This window comes from Mesoplodon mirus, assembly GCF_964341445.2.
Source record: "Mesoplodon mirus genome assembly, chromosome: 5".
Classification (NCBI taxonomy): Eukaryota; Metazoa; Chordata; class Mammalia; order Artiodactyla; family Ziphiidae; genus Mesoplodon; species Mesoplodon mirus.
Window position 1 is genome coordinate 164,287,113 of NC_138980.1, and position 23,077 is coordinate 164,310,189.

At 34.6% G+C, this 23,077-nt stretch overlaps 1 protein-coding gene across 2 annotated transcripts in view; it reads left to right on the forward strand.

The window, feature by feature from the left end:
• The window catches only part of LOC309805858 (cadherin-10), a gene marked incomplete at both ends in the record, with an annotated part of 118,204 nt that extends 102,315 nt beyond the window's left edge, over positions 1 to 15,889 (forward strand). The window contains 4 exons of one of the 2 annotated variants that reach the window (XM_082624164.1): positions 3,611 to 3,732; positions 9,035 to 9,143; positions 12,325 to 12,576; positions 15,399 to 15,889. In XM_082624164.1, the coding sequence (XP_082480290.1) occupies positions 3,611 to 3,732; positions 9,035 to 9,143; positions 12,325 to 12,576; positions 15,399 to 15,889 (974 nt within the window). The remainder of the gene's footprint in view (positions 1 to 3,610; positions 3,733 to 9,034; positions 9,144 to 12,324; positions 12,577 to 15,398) is intronic. The other variant, XM_082624165.1, reaches the window with a different exon arrangement.
• Positions 15,890 to 23,077: the final 7,188 nt, after the last annotated feature.

Genomic DNA, 23,077 nt, shown 5'->3' on the forward strand with positions numbered 1-23,077 from the left:
CAAGCCACAGTCAGGGGACCATCATACTGTTCCGATTATCAAGTGGAATGAGGGTGAGAGGGAAACAGCATGTAAGGAATTGTTTTCACTAGATTTTAAACGCTGGGTTTGTGGTAAGCGTGCCATACACCAAGACCAGAGCAGTGCAAAATGGCCTAGAAATGTACTTCTTACTAATGTTTCCAGGCTCTGCCTCTAACAGTTTAATTCTACATTCATATCAGTGTATCCCATCGTATGGCAAGTATTACTCCAGGTAATCATTTAATGCTCTATACCAAGGAATAACTTCTCTTTTTCTTCTTTAAAAATTATTTTTAAATCCCATGTGGAGAATATAAAATCTAAAATTAAGGTCACAATCAGGGATTGTAAAACACTTTGTTGTAGAAACCAATGAGTTCCTATAACCACATCTGAAAATTAAATTATAAGCATTGCAATATATTGTGACAACAGTAGAGCAAAGTTTATGACTGAAGGACTCCATTTTCTATACCCGCTTCCTCATTAATAGAAATCCTTGCCCTAAGTAGGTAGAAAACATACCTCTTTCTAAAGCCTAGGATTTCTAGATAACGATTTATACTTTCTTCTTCCTGGAGGTATGGAAAAGCCTGTGAATACATGGCATGGTTTTACCTTAGGACATACATTTTAAGATCCTTTGTTGCTCACACATTCTCACTACAGTAGAGTTTGCTGGATGACCAAGAGTCTCAGGTGGTAAACATATGCCAGTTCCTATTCAGTATGATGCTTCCTTGGAAGGCTTTATATTTTTATTTATACATAAGCAGCCGCATCTGCCAGTAAAAAGATTAGTGTAAGCACTGTTTTTTGAATAGGTGACTCCAGGCCTGATGCTTTACAAAGAGTGTTTATCCCTGTGGATTTAGCTTTTGATTTGAAGAGCCTTGAGTTATGTGTAAAGAGGCTGGAGAATCTCCATATTGTGTTAGGGAAGGGACTGACAATGCAGTTTTTTAGGTGTGAAAGTTTTCTGTCTTTCTTGGCTTCTGTGGCACAGTTAGAAACTGAATTGTTAACAACAAAAGAGTTATTTTTATGTCAAGACTTTGTATTGAAGGAAAACATTTAGCTTATGTCCACTAACTATAAAAGTAGATTAAAGAGCACGTCTAGAAAATACAGAAGAATCATACCTTCCCACTTATCCCCATAGCATCAAGTAACTTGGGGTAGTTGAGGATTCATTTGGAGGTGAACACTATGCCTCTGGGTTTTAGCAAGTTGTTTAGGAGTGAGGGAGGTAGGAAAATAGCAGAATAACATTTTTCTCATTTTTTTCTCCTTTCCTCACTTTTTCCCAAATGTACTCCTCTTGAGACCCACATGAATTGCAGGAAAGCTAGTTAACACATTTTTATTGTGTAGATGCTTTGCGTGGAGAAAGGTAGCTGAAGCTTTTAAGTAATGTAAGGAAATAAGATATGACAGTGGTACTTCCATGTTGGTGCAGTGGTTAAGAATCTCCCTGCCAATGCACGGGAGACAGGTTTGAGCCCTGGTCCAGGAAGATCCCACATGCCTCGGAGCAACTAAGCCCATACGCCACAACTACTGAGCCTGAGCTCTAGAGCCTGTGAACCACAACTACTGAAGCCCGCACACCTAGAGCCCATGCTGCACAACAAAGACAAACCACCACAATGAGAAGCCCACACACCACAACGAAGAGTAGCCCCTGCTCGCTGCAACTAGAGAAAAACTGCACACAACAACAAAGACCCTACGCAGACAAAAATAAATAATAGATAAATAAATTTCAATAAAGGAAGATATGACAATAATAAAGATGATCTTAATAACAAGTCAACATGTATTGGTTTTGTGTGTATACTAACAAACTGATACTTCGATAAGAAGTTTTCATGCATTAGCTCACCTAATTATTCAAATAACTGTATAAGATCAGAAGTTCTATTTTGATTCATTTTGAGTAAACTGAGACATTAGAGACAGAGTGTAAACTGGCCAAAGTCACACAATGAATAAGTGGTAGACCTGGGAATCAGGTCAACTCTGTTTGATTCCAGGATCTAAACTCTAACCACCTGACATACTAAGAAGTGAATAATATGCAGCAATAGATTAGCAAATATGAAATCAGAACCTGAGAACTGAACACATATGGGTTGAGAAGACTGAAGGAAGACTAAACACTAGTGTTAAAGAGGAGATGCACTTTAAAGTTTCCCTTGAAAAGAGTAAAGTAAGGCAAATACATTTCAGATGGAAGGGTCTGCCTTGCTTCATACTACTCAGCCTTGTAAACGCCCCTGCCAAGTAATCAGTTCTTACATGTTATTTTTTTAAAATGCTGATTTAATTATTTTAGTAACATTACAATTACATGGAGAGAAGCGAGGAGAAATAAATTCTTTTGAGTAGTGATATACTCCCTGTTTGTACCTGACAATATTTTTTAACCCCTGTATCTGAAAATTATTTAGATAAAATTAGAAAATCAGATAAATTTCACAAGGGTAAATCATATTATTCATAATTGAAGTTGGTAGAGGCCATTTAGTAAGATGGCTACTGTCCCTCAGCTTATCTGCTATATTTTTTTTGCTTTATTTTTAGCGAATTATCTCCTTTCTCCTTTTATATTGATCTTGAGCTTGACTTTACCGAAGTTCACAAAGAAGTTGAACTATATCCAGAGACTGAGATTTTGACATCAAAAAGGCTGATGAATATAAACCTGAATTTAAGATCCCCAAACAACTCAGATATCAGTGCAAGTGCCTAGAAAAGTTCTTGGTGGAGATAATGCAATTATGACTAATATGCGGTTGTTACCCAAGGCTAAGATATATTTTAAAATTCTATTTACAAATCAAAACATTTTTAAATGCATATTTTTATGTGAAAACCTTGATGTCCTTGATTTTAGCCAAAAAAAAAAATCATGATTATTACACTACATGTTACTATTGAACTAATTTTGTTATACAAAAGTGAGCCTGGATTGTTGAAATGGTACCAGTAACAATTGCATTAATGAAACATTTAAAATCTTGTATTTCATTGTAAATTTCCATCCAGTTTGTAAAATTAATAGCTATATATTAAAATTTCCAGAAGGAGGGATGAGAGTAGCTGTTGGAATACATTTTAGTGATAAAAGTAGTCAGAAGGGTAGGTTGTAATATAACAACTACCACGTAGATGACCTAGGGCAAGTTACTAATTTATTTAAAACCATTCTTCATCCAAAAAAAATGGTATGAATTAAGAAATATAATGACATATAATAAAGATTTAATAAATATTTATTCTTATTTTATGTATTTGGAGAATAAGGACACAAATATAATATGAACTCAATTATACTGGATTGTGCTTTTAAAAGATTTTTCAAAATATTAATAGTACTCTTGAGCCCATTAATAACCGAATTCATGACTACTTAATTAGGCTCTGCAGTAATTTTCTTTATCGCATTTGCTCATTACGTTAGTAGAATGAAGGTGATGCTTATTTGTATGGGAGCACTTAATATCCACAAGAGGCTTATATAAATTAAATCTGGTGTACAAATATGTCTTCCTAAACAGATTTTTTCCTTTCCTTTTTCTAGACAATCCCAAAGAGATGACTCGGGTGGCTGTTTTTGTGAGAATTTTGGATGTTAATGACAATGCCCCACAATTTGCTGTGTTCTATGACACTTTTGTATGTGAAAATGCCAGACCAGGACAGGTAAGCACCCATAGGATTTTAAAGTGTAGGAAGATTTTAACAGGGACGGTAAGTATTTCCTTTTCCCAATCTTGAGAGGAATGAGTCAACAGAGATAAAATCACTTATATAAAGTCCCAGTAGTATGATTAAAAGCAAACAAAAAACAAAAACAAAGGCTGAAGTTCTTAGAGTTAAAAATGTTTTAAATAATAGTGTAACACATTTCATATGTCCTTCGTAAAGTTCTAATGTAAATATGAGATTTTACTGTAGCCACAAAAGTTAAAGTGTAAGAAGAAATAACTTCTTAAACTTTCAAAAACAAAAATAAATGAACAAAAGGAAAAATAAATCCTGCTGTGCCATTAGATAAATATTGGTAACAGCTCACAAGATGGGAAATGAAAGTTGGGGAAAACAGAGACAAATACTTGGGATCATCAAAACATTCCATCAATACTCCAATGTATGCAAATACGATTTTGAAGCAGGGCCGCAGAGTTCACTCTTAAGACTTATACTTGCATTTCAATATCGTAGCAACACATAAAGTGCTTAATGACTTCGTTTTCGTCCTTTAAAACATTCTTCCTATACCAGATTTGTTTATAACTCTTTTAAGTCTTTTCCTCAGTGGACTCATTTTGTTGTTTGAAGAGCCCCAGCCTGTACGGCTGAAAGAGATGCTCTTAATTGGTTTGAATGCCATATTCACAGAAGGAAGCTGCATGTTATAAATAATAATTGGGAATCAAATGCGTCTTATTAAAGAAAGAAAAGCCATCGCGAAACTGTATTGCGTTTTGACATCATTTGATGCTTTTTATAAACATCAATGTCATTGGTCCATTTTTATGCAAATTAGATTGTGAAATAACTCAAATTTTTCCTTCAGAAGATTCTAACAGGAATTCAATAGCCTGTCTATTGTTTGAAATGGTAAAATTGCTGCAATTGGATTCATTTTTTTTTATTTGAAAGTGTTATGGAAATGTTTAATTTGGAATATTTAAAGGACTAAGCTGCTTCCAACCTACTTCTTAATGAAAGTGTGCCCTAAAAATACAATTCCAAATAGTCCTCTGCTTGGCAGGCTCAGCATGATATGAGTTGAAGCCTTTTCTCTAGGAGATGAATTACCCACTTTGCAACTGCTGCATACATCGCTCGCTCTATGGTTATTCTATTTGATTTTCAAGAGATATCTTTTCAGAGCATTTGAGTCATTATAAATACTCATTCCCAAATGCATTCAAAACACACAAAATAAGGGATTGTGTTTGTTTATTGTTCTTATGCCTTTGTTCTTTTAACCTATATCTGGCTCAGTAATTTCACAGTTTTTGAACTTTTAAAAACAAGTTAGTATATTGAGGGAAAATAATCAAATCAAAGTTGATTTTAATAAAAAAGTAGTCTGTTTTGACAAATTTGACAAGAAGAACATTATTAATAATTTTTGTCTAATTGGCTGCATGTGCAAAAGCCTCCCATAGTAGTTATTTTTAATAAGACTCGTTTGTTAGATGTCATTTTGGTCTCATATGCTGAAAAATTGTTGCTTGAACTGAACTGTAATATACTTACTGATGGAATTCTAGGGTATGACATCCTAGCAGGCAAAATCAAAATAGTTATTTGATAAAGTCCTTCTTCACTGAGCCTTTCTTGTAATTAATTTGTTAGGTCTGTCTTCCCTCCTTCCGGGGAAGTAGGAGCTTTTTGGAACTTCTGAGTCTGCTTTAGTTATTTATGGATTAGTTTAGTCGACCCAGTACTCCTCTGAATTAAGTGCTCTTTAAGAGCAGCACTTAGAACAACATAGAACTTAATTCTGATTCATCTGATGTGTGGACTCAATGAGACAGAAATAAAGCTAACTGCTACTCTCTCCTCCTTTCTTGCCTATTCCCTGGCCTAGGGGTAGAAGATTTTCCCCCGGGAAAGGGATGCAATTTACAAGTGTTGTAGTATGAATAGTCCTGTCTTATGATTGAAATAGGCGACTAGACTCCCATCTTTTCCATCTCAGACAGAGTTAGGGGACCTTGGGAAAGGAAAGGAAAGATCTTGGGAAAGAGGACTGGCTATTTCTCTTTTCTTCCATTTTCCCTCACACAGGTTTTACTCATTTAGTCAATAAAATATATTTTAATAATTTTTAATTTCTGTGAGAGGGCAATAACATTTTAGTCTCACAAGAGATTTCCCAGGGAGCCTCTCCAGGGAGAGAGGCTGCTTACATTTACCCATTGATAGTATCTAGGCTCCAGGCCCTTATCAACCCACAAAATCCTATTACATATTTTCCATAGAACAGTGTTTAGTTACTTCCCTAACAACTAAAAAGGGTGCTGTTTTTTCACCAGAGCAAAGGGAATTTTCGTATCAATGGAAACGACTAGTCTTTTCACCGAAAAAACTAAAATGTTAAAACTCAGTGACCAGTTTTCTAACTAAACATCTTAAAATCCATTTGTCATCCCACACTCCATTATCTTATGATCCTTGAAACACCCTTCAAGTTCATTTAAGATTATTTTAGAATAGCTCAGTGAACATGCAAACCAATTATATAATTGCTAAGGAGATAAAATATAAATGACTTGTCTGTGTCTAGTTTTCATATGCTCAAAATGGATACTGGACATCACCTTTTTTTTTTTTTCCTAACTGTGGCAACTTCTTTTATTGGCAGTGGGTCAAAATGAACTTGTCTCTAGTCAAAATAGTGAGGTCTTACAGGGAGAGACAGGAGAAAGAGTTTTACCTCCTTCTTGCTGCCATCTTCTGATTTCTGTTGCAACTCTTTATGGTACAAATACCGAAATAAAATGTGACTTTTTAATGTATGACTGGAAGTGCAAAGGAATACTATATTAAAAGGTAAACGCTGAATATGAGGAAGTTGGATGCTAGAAGACAAGTTATATCTCAAAGAAAAAAAAATAATCTATCTTGTAAAGGAAGTAAGCGTCTCCATCTGCATAGAGAAGTCTTCTGGTCATAAAAGTATGTTGTGAGATGATATTGATTTGCAGCATGTCATTCTATTTTGTCTGCATTGTTAAATGAATTTTACTTATTCCCTTTATAACATTTGATGAAGATACATTAGCAAATCGCTGAAGCATTGTTACCATATACAGTGCTACCGTCTTTTATTAAAAAATACATCTTAGTTGAGAATTTTTATGTAAACCTTTATAATTTCTTATAGTTATATGTAAAGATGTGGCCATTTCATTCTCCGAACTGTGTTATTTGGTCCATAAAAATGAACTGGAATTGTAATCACAGTTACAAATGTAAATTTATTATGAGACATTGTAGCTTTTATTTTAAAAGACCATTAGCTCTACTTTTACATTTCTATAATTTTTATGCATCTGTATGTGAGAGTTAATATATTAATATTGATATATATAAACATAAGAATTTCTATTAGTCTACTATCTTTCTTGATATGTTATTTCATTTATGCCATTTTTTTCTCTTCAACTTATTTCTATAAATCACTATTTGAAAATAAAATCTTTTAGACTGCTCCACAAATGAGTCAGTCAAGAAATATATTTGTAACTGGATAGATACATCTTAAAGGGTATTAGTTAAAATTATTTTAACATTTTTCTCTTGAATTCCTTTATATATGTACCACCTTTTGTTTTTTGATTGAATAGATAAGCCATTAGCCATAAATTCTTACTTATAATTAATCTTAAATAACCACTAAAATTTCATAATGTTAGATATTTTACATATATATTTTAAATTATTTAAAGTTTTAAATGATTGTTTTGCTACTTATTTCTAGACGATAAGCATTTATCTTTGTTTGGTCCAATTATATTTCTTGAATCATTTTGAAATAAATGATTAGGGAGTATCTCAACTTTACCGCATTCTAATTTTTTTTTTTTTTTTTTTTTTTTTGCGGTACGCGGGCCTCTCACTGTTGTGGCGTCTCCCGTTGCAGAACACAGGCTCCGGACGCGCAGGCTCAGCGGCCATGGCTCACGGGTCCAGCCGCTCCGCGGCATGTGGGGTCTTCCCAGACCGGGGCATGAACCCATGTCCCCTGCCTCGGCAGGCGGACTCTCAACAATTGCGCCACCAGGGAAGCCCCACATTTTAATTTTTATAGAACACTTTAAAAGAAAAATAATTTAATATGGAATACATAAAATATTTCCTTAATTTTTTCTAATTATTTTACATAGTGTTTTAAACTTAAAAATCCTTTCTAAATTAATAAAACATCAGTAACAAATATTTACATCAAATATCCAGACAATATTAAGTTGAGTTAATGCAGTAAAAAGTATATTCTTTTCAGTTAAACATAAATTTGACCATTTATCTAGGCATTGAAACACATACTTAACAACTTCTGAAATCTTCTTGCAAAATTAAAATATGCAAAAATGCATAAAATGTTATTATATAAATAAGTTAAGGACAAAATGGATATATATGCCAAAAATCCATAGCTATCTGTTACATATATATTTGTATAATATTAATTAATTGTATAATATGTTCAAAGCAGTCATCTGTTTATAGTATAAGGTGTTAAATTTTCTACTTTGTTACTAGATAACTACTTATATTCTCTTACCCTAAAATAAATCAGAGTTGACTCTTTTAAAATAACCAGTCCCTATAGTATTATATGTATATGTTGAATTTAAAAATAAATAATTCTGTTGACAGTGAAAATGAAGTGAACAGTTACTGTTAAAGTAGATAATACTGTAATGTTTGTCTTTCCTTTATAAATTTATATGTAATTGTCTATAAAATCTCTACATTCTTTGAATAGTTTTCATTTACTTTTAATGAAGAGGAAAGCCCTAATCACAATAATTTTCTAAATTTTCCTACATTAGATACATTTATCTTCTAGATAAATGTTTAACTATACATGAACTACCTACTTATTTCAAATGCTCTATTTAATAAAACTGTAAAGAATACAATGTTACTCTTTATTAGTTTAATTATAATTAAATTTAATTAAATTAGTATTAAATTAATGACTATTTATCATTTAAATTAAAATAATAAATAGTGTTTAAGGGAAATAAGAGAGAGAAACAGAGACAGAAACAGAGTAGGAGGGAGAGAGAGAAACTTTGTTTAAATCTAAGTAATAATAAAAAGATGGAATAACTCAAACAAAGGTACATGCACAAGCAAGAAGATCAATTGTCCTTAAAAAAATGTTAGACAAAATTGGATATTAAAAAATTATATATTATAAAGCAGATTCTACCCATGGAAGTTTGATAAATATGCATTTTTCTCTCTTCTGCAGCTAATACAGACTATAAGTGCAGTAGACAAAGATGATCCTTTAGGTGGACAAAAATTTTTCTTCAGTTTAGCAGCTGTCAATCCAAACTTCACAGTACAAGACAATGAAGGTAAATTTTAGAATGTGTTCATTATGATTTAAGGTGACATTAACAAGAAATTTTCCCCGAAGTAACAATTACCATATAGATGATATATTCATTTATAGATCTGTGTTACAAAATTTTGGTTTCATTATATTTTTAATGAGCTATTATGGTAATTTCTTACTTAACAGTGGTTACTTTCTTGAATTTTAAGATTATAAAATATGTGAAAGAAGACTCTATATGAGTTCTAATGCAAAGACTGAATCTTGCAAACATTAGAAAGGCCGGAATAATAAGTTCCTATAACAAAATAGTAGGACACACAGAGAAATGAATGGCTCAATGAGACTCTTGTGTAAACTTCAGTGAGATTTAGCAGTAGCAGATTCACCAAAGCCAAAAAGGCATAGAAGAGACAAAGAAAAAATAAAAGTAGCCACATTAGCCTATGAGGGGATTGGGTGCAAAAACATAGTTTCAATGGCAAGATGCACTATTCTTCTGTGTAACATATGAGTCTTATAATGTCTCTGTGATCAAAAATACTAAACATATTTCTTGCATTCTCAAAAATAGCAGAAACATATTTTTGAGGAAAAATACAAAAATGGGTCACTATTTTCAAAAAGTCAAACAGCTTTATTCTTTAGTAAATATGTATGGTAATTATTCTAGGCTAAACAAAAGTATGTAATCAGAGTTTTCTCTCTTCAACAAATTTATGTTAAAACTAATTACATAAGGTAGTTTTTGGTAAAAAGGAATACTTGTTTTAGAGCTACTATAGATATAATTATTCTTAAAATAAATCTAATAACTACATTGGCATATTTACAATACCTTCCTAACTATGTATGTACACTGGCAGAGCCAGGTTACTATAGCGTATCTAGGTGGCTTTCAGAATGTCAGAAAGCAGTTTAAGATAATGGATAGTTTTACACTGAGCAACTACTAATTGAGATATTTGGTATAGTAGGATCTTTGCACAAATCAGCTGAAGGGAGGCATCGGTTGGTAACATCTGTTTACTAAATCTGAGCTTCTGAAATGTCTATATTTTCTGTCCCTCTGGACACCTAAAATAATTGTGATTGGAAATATTAATGTAGAATTGGCAAATAAAATACAAAATGCCCAATATCAGATGTAATATCTGAATATCAGTAAAGGACCCATCATTTTAATTTGCTGAATCTTGTAACCTAAACATAGAATTTAGACAGGACATTCTTAGTACTGAGCTGACAATATTGTATTGTATTGTATTGTACCACTTTCTAATTTTATTTTAATTTGTTTTTTGTTCTTGTTAAACTGAGCCCCGGATCTCAACAAGCCACCTCTCAATTTTAAAAAGTAATAGAGACTTGAAATAGTACTATCTTATCACAGCACTTCACAGTTACTGGGAAAACAACTCAAGGCTAATCTTAATTAATTTTTGAAAAACAGTAGCAATTTCCTATACTGGGGAGAGTTCCTGATCCTACATAAGTTACTCAAAGCAAGGACTGAAGCCATATGAATACAAACCTGAACATACACTAAATAGAATACCAGTAAAGTCTGATGGAATATTTGATCTAATCTTGCATAAATTCACTATTTTCTGTTATTGGGTGAATTTTGAAAGAAATTCCAATAACATAGACATCACCTTAAAGTTGACCTTCTTGATAAAATACCCTTGCATTTGTCTATATGTTCATCTTAAAAATCTTTAATTCTACATCTTTCTTAAAATATGTTTCCTGCTTCTGTGATACCACAGTTGGTATCACATTATTAAATATGCCTCATTTTTCACTAACTTACAGTCAAAAACATTATTATATGATGACTTTCTGAGTATTTAATAAGATGATTCAAGCAGAGTTGTTAGTTTAGGGTAAAACTTCTTTTGGCTCTTCAATGTCTCAAAGCTATTGCAGGCAAAATTAAGATTTAGAAATTTTTGAAAAGTTAAAAAAGTGTAAGGCAAGAAGATTCTGAAAATACCCATATACATGTAAATGTTTGTTTTAGTGAAGGTTTGAGAAAGGAAGAATTGTATCCTAATACTTCTTGGAAGAAAAGTCAGAATTGCAAAATTATCAGGATTACATTTTATTTTTAAAATTTGCTTATGTACATCTTCTATTTTGCTAATTTACTTTCCTAGAATATGCGGTAGTTAACTGATATACTAAGATTTAACTTCTTGCTAAAATTTAGGAAATGATTACTTTATGTTCAAACACTATACCTGCAAAAATATTGTCACTTTCTTTTCTTTTTTAAAAAAATTTGCTATCCTGTTGGTTTTATTTAGCAATTGCCTATCTCACTCCCTTCCCTACATTGGCATTTTAAGCAGCCTTATGGGATTGGCTAAATAAGACCCAGCACATTGGACAAACAGAATAGGAAATTATCATCCAAATATATATTGATTTTATTTTTCAATATTATTATATAGATGCACAACCCTCATTTAAGGATACTGGGCGAGTTATTGGATAAAGGAATATCAGTAGCAATATACTAGGTAGTAGGATGCTAGCCTTGATTAAGTTCTTACTTCTTTCTGTGTGTCTGTTAGGCACTCCACATTAGTGTCTTCCACCAATACTTTGAGTTACACCCTGTATTCATTTTAATGGGTGGAAATCAAAGTTCAAAAATATTAAGTAACTTGCTGACTGTTCTTCATACATAGGGACTCTTGAAGGTTTTTGAATGCGTAATTGATTTTAAAAGTACAACTATAGTTAAAACTTACCCAATCATATTTTTCTTCATGAATATTGGATTAATGTGTGTTTTGTGTATGTGCACACACATACATTTGTAAATAAAAAACATTTACTATAATTTTTTCTTTGGTGTGCATAATATTTGTTTTTTTGAAAACTCTGATAAACAATATGCTACCATATCTATAGTCTTGATAAATGATTCACTTATAAAAATTCACCATTTTGAAAGCATCTGAAAATTAGTTAAAAATCTAATAAGTAATAATGGTATTAGATTCTTCAAACTGTCTTATTTATCTTATCTATATTTGAATTGCCTTGTATATATTTGATAGGGAAATTGATATCAATTTTGTATTTTACACAAACAACTCTTTATTTTTGTGTCAAACCACCGTGATCAAGATGAGACAAATGTATTGTCCCAAAAGCCATTTGTAATATGTTAAAATTTATTTTAGATAACACCGCCAGAATTTTAACCAGGAAAAATGGATTCAGTAGACATGAAGTAAGCACCTATCTCTTGCCTGTGGTGATATCGGACAACGATTACCCGATTCAGAGCAGCACTGGCACACTCACCATCAGAGTGTGCGCATGTGACAGCCAAGGCAACATGCAGTCCTGCAGCGCTGAGGCCTTGCTCCTTCCCGCCGGCCTCAGCACAGGGGCCTTGATCGCCATTCTCCTCTGCATCATTATTCTGCTGGGTAAGAAAACGTGATTATTTCCTAGATGGCTTACTTCACTGTGTTTGTAAGTGAAAAAGTTACTATTAAAATATGGGGAGGGGGAAGGGTAAGCTGTGACAAAGCCAGAGAGAGGCATGGACATATATACACTACCAAATGTAAGGTAGATAGATAGTGGGAAGCAGCCACATAGCACAGGGAGATCAGCTCCGTGCTTTTTGACCGCCTGGAGAGGTGGGATAGGGAGGGTGGGAGGGAGGGAGACACAAGAGGGAAGGGATATGGGAACAGATGTGTATGTATAACTGATTCACTTTGTTATAAAGCAGAAACTAATAAAAAAAAAATCTAAAAAAAAAAATAAAATACTTCCCCTAAAACTAACCTCCCAATTTAAGACAGACATCAATTAACAGCGGAATGTTGTTTATATTAAAAGATTTTATCTGATCAGATAGAGTCATTACCTTCCCTCTTTAAATAATGAAACTGAAAGTTAGAGATGTTCTAAATGTTTTCCAAGGTTACGCAATTTCCGAGTGGCTAAGCTAAGGCCCTCAGTCTTTATAAGTAGTTTTTCAGTAAATCTAAAGTTTATTTCCGCTGTTTTTGGTTCTTATTACAGCTGGATAATGGCCTCACTATCTTACCTCTTCACTTATATAATGTTAACATAGCCCTTTACCTCGTTCACATGTCACTAAAACAACAATCCTTGATTTTATAACCCAGAACAAATTGCCTTTCAACTGCTTTTGAGTTAAAAATCAGATTGTTTACTCTCTAGTTGCATTATCTTAAAACTATTGTGAATATTCTTGTGACTCTAATCAAAAAACACTGTATCTGACATTTCAAGAAGCAGTGAAATGAACTGGGATTTTGAAGCCAATCTTAATAAGTTTCATTATCCTCATTATTAGAACATTTTTTACTGGTTAAGATCCTTCAGCTGATCATAAACAATCTGAGGTTTAAAATCGTTATATCATAAGTTTATGTGTGTGCACAAATCATGAATTTAGCCAAAAGAAACGGTCACATTTTCTCAAAAACTTGAATAAACATTTTCTTTCTCTTGGTGGTGGCCTATTTATTTTTTAATCACTTTGAAGGTCAAGAACAGTTGTCAATGGATCAAAACTTTCCGTTTTGTTGCATTAATAAAAGTCCCGGGCTTCCCTGGTGGCGCAGTGGTTGAGAGTCCGCCTGCCGATGCAGGGGACGCGGGTAAAAAAAAAAGTCCCTTGTCTGCCCTCTCACACAAGCTTGAGGGCAAGAACTCTTACAGTTCTAAGTTAATAAAACAGAAAACGTAACTTAATACCACTTTACATAATAACATAATTGCCTTCATTCAGGCTGCTATAACAAAATATCATAGAATGGTAGCTTAAACCACAGAAATTTATTTCTCACAGTCTGGAGAAAGGGAAGTCCAAGATCAAGGTACTGGTGGATTTCATGTTTGGCAAGGGCATACTTCCTATTTCACAGACGGCTGTCTTCTCTTGTATCCTCAAGGGGCAGAAAGCAATCATCTCTCCTGTGTCACGTCAAGAGAGCACTAATCCCATTCATGAGGGTTCCACCTCCATGACCTAATTACTTCCCCAAGACTCCACTTCTACACACCATCACTGTGGGAATTTATTTAGGCTTTAGCATATGAATTTTTAGGGGACTCGTTCAGTCAAGACCAGTAATAAATCCCATATCCTTTAAATGTTTGTTCTAATGAGGCTAAATAAATATAGATATTTCTTCATACATATACCTGGTAAGATATTTTCCCTTCCTTTCCTCATCTAACTGAATTCACAACTGTTTCTCTAAATCATCATTTTTAAAGGATTATGACCAAAATGTTTGGGGACTAAGAATGAGGGTGGGAAACTAATACAACCAGAGGGAAAATGATTTTAGCTTTCTCCTATCTTTTATGCTATTACCATTATTATGATTACTAAAATAATAAGTATATTATTATTATTACCGATACCGTCCCATGGAAGTAGGGAAATGTCCTGTCTGAATGATACACATTTCTACTTGTGGATCTATACTCATTAAGATACATATAGCTGAAATTCATACATATTTTTTGTAGTTAATTCAGTGTAGTAATTTGAATTAACTCTTTGCCATCATGTGATCCAGCAATTTTTTTAATGTCATGAGTGATATATATTCCCATGGAAAACCTCATATATTTCTAAACTAATAATGTCCAAATAATGTGATCTTTTTTTTTCCCAGTAATTAAGGCCTTCTAGTAACAATGTAAGGAAAAAAATATGTAAATCCATCCGCAAAGCTATTTAACAGATATGGATACTCCATATCTTGTGAAGAAAGCTGCCTTTTTAATATTGCATAAGGATGTAAAAATATGGGCGTATTTTTTCCTTCATTGTTTTATTTGAAGCTGAATTTGATTTGTGTCTATTTTTTAAACAACATCTTATGTCACTATTTAGTGCAAAGTATAAATAATGTCTGTACAATCAGGAACTATCTTTAAACAGTTCTTAGAAAAATAGATAACATAAGTCACTGTATTTGAAAAAACCTTTCACATTGTTTTAAAAGTAAATTAGAATCACTGTTCTTAAACTCTAACCATCCTGGCTAAATCCTTCAACACTCCCCTCTCCTTTCACGCCTCCCCCTCCCCACAAGCCCTGAAAAAAAAAAATTATGGAAATACAAAATTAACCCTAAATTCTAACCAGTTCCAGAAAACCTAAATAACAAACTCGTTTATAGTACTTCCACTCATTATTTATTAATATGTGTTTCAGATGGACCTCTAAGGCATCTTTTTTTCTTTTTTCAAGTTATTGTAGTACTGTTTGCAGCTCTGAAAAGACAGCGGAAAAAAGAGCCTCTGATCTTGTCTAAAGAAGATATCAGAGACAACATTGTGAGCTATAACGATGAAGGTGGCGGAGAGGAGGACACCCAGGCCTTTGATATCGGCACCCTGAGGAATCCTGCAGCTATTGAGGAAAAAAAGCTGCGGCGAGATATTATTCCGGAAACTTTATTTATCCCACGGAGGACTCCGACAGCTCCGGATAACACGGATGTCCGGGATTTCATTAATGAAAGGCTAAAAGAGCACGATCTGGATCCCACTGCACCGCCCTACGACTCACTTGCAACATATGCCTACGAAGGAAACGATTCCATCGCGGAATCTCTGAGTTCTTTAGAATCAGGTACCACTGACGGAGACCAAAACTACGATTACCTCCGAGAATGGGGGCCTCGGTTTAATAAGCTGGCGGAAATGTACGGTGGCGGGGAAAGTGACAAAGACTCTTAACCTAGGATATATGTTCTGATCAAGCAAGAGGAAGTAACTTTACCGACACCATCTCCACTTCACAATATTTGATATTCAGGAAAATTTTCCTGCCACTCAGCACAATTTTTTTTCCCATTTCCTTTTTAATTTGTTCATTAATTACATTAATTCTTCCCTGTAGGATGTCTCATGGAATATATACGACATTTTATTTAATCACTTCCAAGAGCCAAAGCTATGGAAATTCAGTGTTGTCCTTCTTAGGAAATAAAAGATAATTTCAGAAACATGAACAGGATAGTTCTCCCTTAAGCAGCCTCACAGACAAGCCGCTTCCGTTTCTTAAAGGTGAAGAAAAATTTTAAGGTATATCCTGTTCTGTATGTTAAATTAAAAAAAAAAATGTACATGTGGTGTTAGTAGGTGTGATATGCAACCTGGTATACAAACGTTTGTGCAATTTCATTTCATCAGATTCTATCTGCTAATGTTTTATATTTATATTTTTGTATTTATTTTCTAAAAAAATAAACCAGTTTTTACAACTACCTTGTCTCTAGCTTCTTTTTTCCCTAGGGAGAAAAAGTTTCTCCACAGACTAAATACCTTGGTCCAAATTCCACTGACTACAGGTAAGAACACAAAATCATTATCATCACTATTGAGAGCTCTAACCAAATTAATATGATTTAGGGAAGAATTATTTTTCCAATGAGTCTTGCTATGCTGTGATATGTGAAAAACTCTTCACATTAAAAGTGATAGTCATTTACAGATCACCTAAAAATTTACCATATAAGCAAATGTAAAACACGACCAGCCTTATGCTAAATATCCCCAAACACCAGCAATGCAGTAATTTCATTTTGTCTTTATTCACTAAAATAATATCTGAAAGAATAAAACGTTTTCCTTTTTTGTATGACATTTGTGCTATTCGGGTTTATGGGCAATAATAGTTCAGACAGATTTCATACTGAAATAATCTTTTAATGGAAAATATGCTTACCTCCCACGGTGACTTTGAAATGCCTAGTAATGGCAGTAATAATGCTGAATATTCCATTAAGATACAGCAATGTAATTATGTAAAGTTTCCCAAAATGCATTACATATTACATATTGGTAACAAAGTCTGTTTTTCTGTCAATGAATGATTCAATAGAAAGGAATAAAAAAGTACTGGCAGTTAATTATCCAGAGTTCCTGAGATTCAGGGAAGCCAACTGCCACTAACTGATGCCTCTTTTCTCAAGATCCAAACATGATTTATTCATAAATGGAGCACTTTGTTGGGCCTATACTAGGAAGTCACATTCCCTGCTGAGTTTATCGTAAACAATACCAAGGATTTGTGTGCTTTCCAATTAGTGAAAATGATATGCTTTTGGAGTGAGTCAGAGGGCAATATTGACGTATCCTTAATGCAGAATTAATTATTTCAATCTTCCTGAATGTTTCTTTCCCCAGCTTCCAGGCTGCAAGACACATAGCCCTCTGACCACAGACATTTAAGTTTGCATAGTAATCTAGTCATGAAAGAAAAACAACCCATGTGATCTAATTAAAATTACAGTCACGTTACAAGGCTGACCCATCAGACCACAGTAAAACCTAACTTAGTCAACTTCCTATATTCCAAGAACCCATGCACCCACCCAAAAGGTTAAGAACACCCTCAGTATGCTAGGTTTATTTATTCAAATAAAATCAGCAACAAATGGAAAACATAAAAGAAGGTATATCTCATGAGCATTTCACATTAGTTATGATTCAAACTACAATATTCATTTGAATAAAAATTAGTTTAAAAATTTCCAGCATTAGTTATTTTTATTAATATTAGATGTCAGTAATTGGAATTCTTATTTAAATATTTTTAATTATCCTCATTCAGATAATTTTAGACTGACATTAACTTGCTCTACCATTTATTTTGTCATCTAATTTTTATATATTTAAAGAATCAGTGAGCTTTTGCATTATTCAAATCAGGTTTCCAAAAATTCTCTTTAAGGAGATTGATTAGCAGGCTTCTTTGGCAATATAAAATCTATATTGTACAGAAATCATTTTTCAGAGTACTGAAACAGTCCTTGGTATCAGATATCCTAATATTTTTTTGATAATGAAGGTGATATGTTATATAATATTTTTTTTGGAGATCCTGAAATTAAAAATACACCTATAAGGACCTGCTCAGACTGTAAGTTACTTACATCATGCTCTCCCAAAAGCAGGCCCAATATATAGATTATTCTATGTCCACAATTTTTTTTATATGTGGAGTGGGGAAAAATGTCACTCAATAACATGTTAATTTTATCAGACAACAATGGACTTTTCATTTATGCATCCATGTATTCGTTCATTCATCAATTATTTTGAGCAGTTATTATAAAAATCAAAGAATATTCTAGATCCTAGAGATGTAATAATAACTCATGTATAATTTTTATATATGTATGTAATTTATTAGTGACAATGGGGGGAAAAAAGGCAAAATAATTACCAAAACTCTCAGAATTTGTAACAAAATACCTAACTTGTACTAACTTTTTAAAGTACAGTGAAAAGAAATTATTCTGGAATCTTTTTTATTTTATTATTATTATTTTTTGCGGTACACGGGCCTCTCAAGGTTGTGGCCTCTCCCGTTGCAAAGCACAGGCTCTGGACGCGCAGGCTCAGAGGCCATGGCTCATGGGCCCAGCCGCTCCGCGGCATGTAGGATACTCCAGGACCGGGGCACGAACCCGTGTCCCCTGCATGGGCAAGCAGACTCTCAACCACTGCGCCACCAGGGAAGTCCCTTTTTTTATGTTTTAAATATTCAGATAAGGGAAATAAAATGATTTATAGACCTTCGGTCATTAGAAATGGTTATTAAGTTAATCAATTTTCATTGGTTCTATTTTCAATGAAATATCAAAGAACGTTTATATAATGACAAAGTCATTATAGACTGAGGTTTCTCTGTATATGTTAAGTAGATACTGTCACACAACTGCAAGAGTTCCAGACATAAACTATGAGTAATTCGATGTTTAGGATACTCTAAAATAAATAAACTTAAGATGTAGAATTGAGACTTAGGGATATCTACATATTTGGGTTCATTTATCAACACATCTACCTAAGTATCTATATATAATGGCTTCACCAAGCCTTCACCAGCTGCACTCCCCTCCCTGCTGGCAGTTCTGACCCTGTGCTGCACTCCCTGTCCAGTGGCCTTGCACATGGGTGGGTACCCCTGGGCAGCGCTGTAGGACTAGGTAAGCTGCAGCTGCTGGTGGCTGTGAAGGGAACCTCCCTGACTCACATGCTACCCCTCCAGACCTACTAAAAATCTACTACAGATCTATTAGAAATGCCCTCTGTTAGCAAGCTTGAAATAAAGTAGACTGTTGGTGTCCTTTTGCACCTGGCTGCTGGACCTTCCCATTGCTCTGAAAGAGTGAAGGTTTCACCCACAGAGAGGGGTACAGGGCTCCCACTTGGACATCCTATAAGTTGAAAATAGTGTAAGATAGAAGCATCTAGTTACTTTTGCTGAGAGTGCAGGAGAGAGCCAAGTCTTTCCTTTTTTACTCCAACGTTTTGCTCAATACCAAGACTTTTTTTTTTTTTTAAGAAGATGTTGGGGGTAGGAGTTTATGAATTTATTTATTTTTGCTGTGTTGGGTCTTTGTTTCTGTGCGAGGGCTTTCTCTAGTTGTGGCAAGTGGGGGCCACTCTTCATCGCGGTGTGCGGGCCTCTCACTATCGTGGCCTCTCTTGTTGCAGAGCACAGGCTCCAGATGTGCAGGCTCAGTAGTTGAGGCTCACGGGCCTAGTTGCTCCACAGCATGTGGGATCCTCCCAGACCAGGGCTCGGACCCGTGTCCCCTGCATTAGCAGGCAGATTCTCAACGACTGTGCCACCAGGGAAGCCCAACACCAAGACGTTTTAACTGCTGTGACCATACTACTTCTAGCAAATCCCCCATGAAAGCAATTGGATTCATTTCATCTTTAAAACATACACAGAAGGTCTTCCCTGGTGGCGCAGTGTTTGAGAGTCTGCTTGCCCATGCAGGGGACACGGGTTCGTGCCCTGGTCCTGGAGGATCCTACATGCTGCAGAGCGGCTGGGCCCGTGAGCCATGGCCACTAAGCCTACATGTCCGGAGCCTGTGCTCCGCAACGCAAAAGGCCACAACATTGAGAGGCACGTGTACCGCAAAATAATAATGATAATAATAAATAAATAAATAAATAAAAAATACACAGAATCCCACCTCTTCTCACCATTTCCATTACCCAACTCAAACCATCAACACCTGTGTTCTCCATTGTTAGGAGCAATTAACTTCCTAACTGGCCTTTCTCTTGCACCTTGCCCCACTCATACTCTACCATCAGCACTGAGGTCAAAGAAATATTTTCAAAACAAATTTCCCATTTGATTGCTCCCTGGTTCTAAACTCCACTCCTTCCTCATTTTACTCAAGAGTAGAAGGCAAACTCCTTATAATATCCTGAAGGCCTGACTAGAACCGTTTGACCTCTTCTCCCATTTACTCTGCTCCAGCTTCTTACCCTCTGCTGTTCCCCTCTGACTTCATGTGTTTATACTGACCGTTCCTTCTATCTCCAGCCATGTCCTTATTTCTTTATAAAATGTTATTTTATAAGTTCTTTATAAAATGCTACTTTAATTGAGATCCACACTGTCCAGCTTACTTATAGAATTTCCCTAGACTGACCCACTGCTCTTACATTGCATTTGTTTTCTCCCTAACACTACCACAGTTTTAACATGTTATATGACTTACTTGTTTACTATGATTATTTTCTCTCTCCCTCAAATAGAATGTAAAATTCATGAGAGCATGGATTTTGTGTTTTTTCATCGTGATGTCCAATACACAGAATCATGTCTATCTGTTTAGGTATTCAACAAACACGTATTGGAAGAATTCATAAATATTGTACTTTTGGATTTATCACATATTATACATAATTTTAAATATGTATGTATACATATTATGCATATGATATTTCTGTTTCTTCCTTTATTTAGATAGTGAACTACTCAACACTTATAGGAGGTATCTTAGTGATTATTTTGCTCATTTACCAGGAACCATTTTACTTCCAGACTGATATAGTACTTGGGTATTGTTTTAAGGATAAATATTAATTAGCCAAAAATTATTTTGACTAATTGCTTTAGAAAATTAGAGATATATTCTGAAGGGCACACAAATATGAGAAAGTCAAAACAATGATTTAAATGAAGTTATATAGTAAATGTGCTTAGAATATTTACAAAGTGCTGAAAATTATAATAGTGGGAATTGACATAAAATAAATACTACAATCAGAGAATGGCTAACTTTTCAGGTTCTGTTCTGGTGTGGCTGGGATCTGGGTCATGACGGGAATTTAATATTGCAAAAAGGTCAGATAAAGGGACAGTTGATCAGGGAAAGTTTTGAGAAAGATTATGATGAAAGGGAACAGAAGACCAGAGCCCGAAGGAAGACTCTCCTGCTTCCTTGCCAAAAGGCACTAGGGTTCAATTTTTTTTTTTTTGAGGGTTTATTTATTTATTTATTTATTTATTTTTGTGGTACGCGGGCCTCTCACTGTTGTGGCCTCTCCCATTGCGGAGCACAGTCTCTGGACACATGGGCTCAGCATCCACGGCTCACGGGCCCAGCCACTCCGTGGCAAGTGGGATCCTCCTGGACCGGGGCACAAACCTGTGTCCCCTGCATCAGCAGGAGGACTCTCAACCACTGCGCCACCGGGGAAGACCTATTTATTGTTTTTAATATTTATTTTTCTTAATTTTTTTAAACATCTTTATTGGAGTAGAATTGCTTTACAATGGTGTGTTAGTTTCTGCTTTATAACAAAGTGAATCAGCTATACATATACATATATCCTCATATCTCCTCCCTCTTCCGTCTCCCTCCCACCCTCCTTATCCCACCCTTCTAGGTGGTCACAGAACACCGAGCTGATCTCCCTGTGCTATGCAGCTGCTTCCCACTAGCTATCTATTTTACATTTGGTAGTATATATAAGTCCATGCCACTCTCTCACTTCGGCCCAGCTTACCCTTCCCCCTCCCTGTGTCCTCAGGTCCATTCTCTACATCTGTGTCTTTATTCCTGTCCTGCCCCTAGGTTCTTCAAAACCACTTTTTTTTTTTTTAGATTCCATATATATGTGTTAACATACGGTATTTGTTTTTCTCTTTCTGACTTATTTCACTCTGTATGACAGACTCTAGATCCATCCACCTCACTACAAATAACTCAATTTTGTTTCTTTTTATGGCTGAGCAATATTCCATTGTATATATGTACCACATCTTCTTTATCCATTCATCTGTTGATGGACATTTAGGTTGCTTCTATGTCCTGGCTATTGTAAATAGAGCTGCAGTGCACATTGTGGTACATGACTCTTTTTGAATTATGGTTTTCTCAGGGTATATGCCCAGTAGTTGGATTGCTGGATCATAGGGTAGTTCTATTTTTGTTTTTTTAAGGAAATTCCATACTGTTCTCCATAGTGGCTGTATCAATTTACATTCCCACCAAGAGTGCAGGAGGGTTCCCTTTTCACCACACTCTCTCCAGCATTTACTGTTTGTAGATTTTTTGATGATGGTCATTCCGACTGCTGTGAGGTGATACCTCATTGTCATTTTGAGTTGCATTTCTCTAATGATTAGTGATATTGAGCATTCTTTCATGTGTTTGTTGGCAATCTGTATTTCTTCCTTGGAGAAATGAATGTCTATTCAGGTCTTCTGCCCATTTTTGGATTGGGTTGTTTGTTTTCTTGATATTGAACTGCATGAGCTACTTGCAAATTTTGGAGATTAATCCTTCATCAGTTGCTTCATTTGCAAATATTTTCTCCCATTCTGAGGGTTGTCTTTTGGTCTTGTTTATGCTTTCCTTTGCTGTTCAAAAGCTTTTAAGTTTCATTAGGGCCCATTTGTTTATTTTTGTTTTTATTTCCATTTCTCTAGGAGGTGTGTCAAAAAGGATCTTGCTGTGATTTATGTCATAGAGTGTTCTGCCTATGTTTTCCTCTAAGAGTTTTATAGTGTCTGGCCTTACATTTAGATCTTTAATCCATTTTGAGTTTATTTTTGTGTATGGTGTTAGGGAGTGTTCTAATTTCATTCTTTTACAT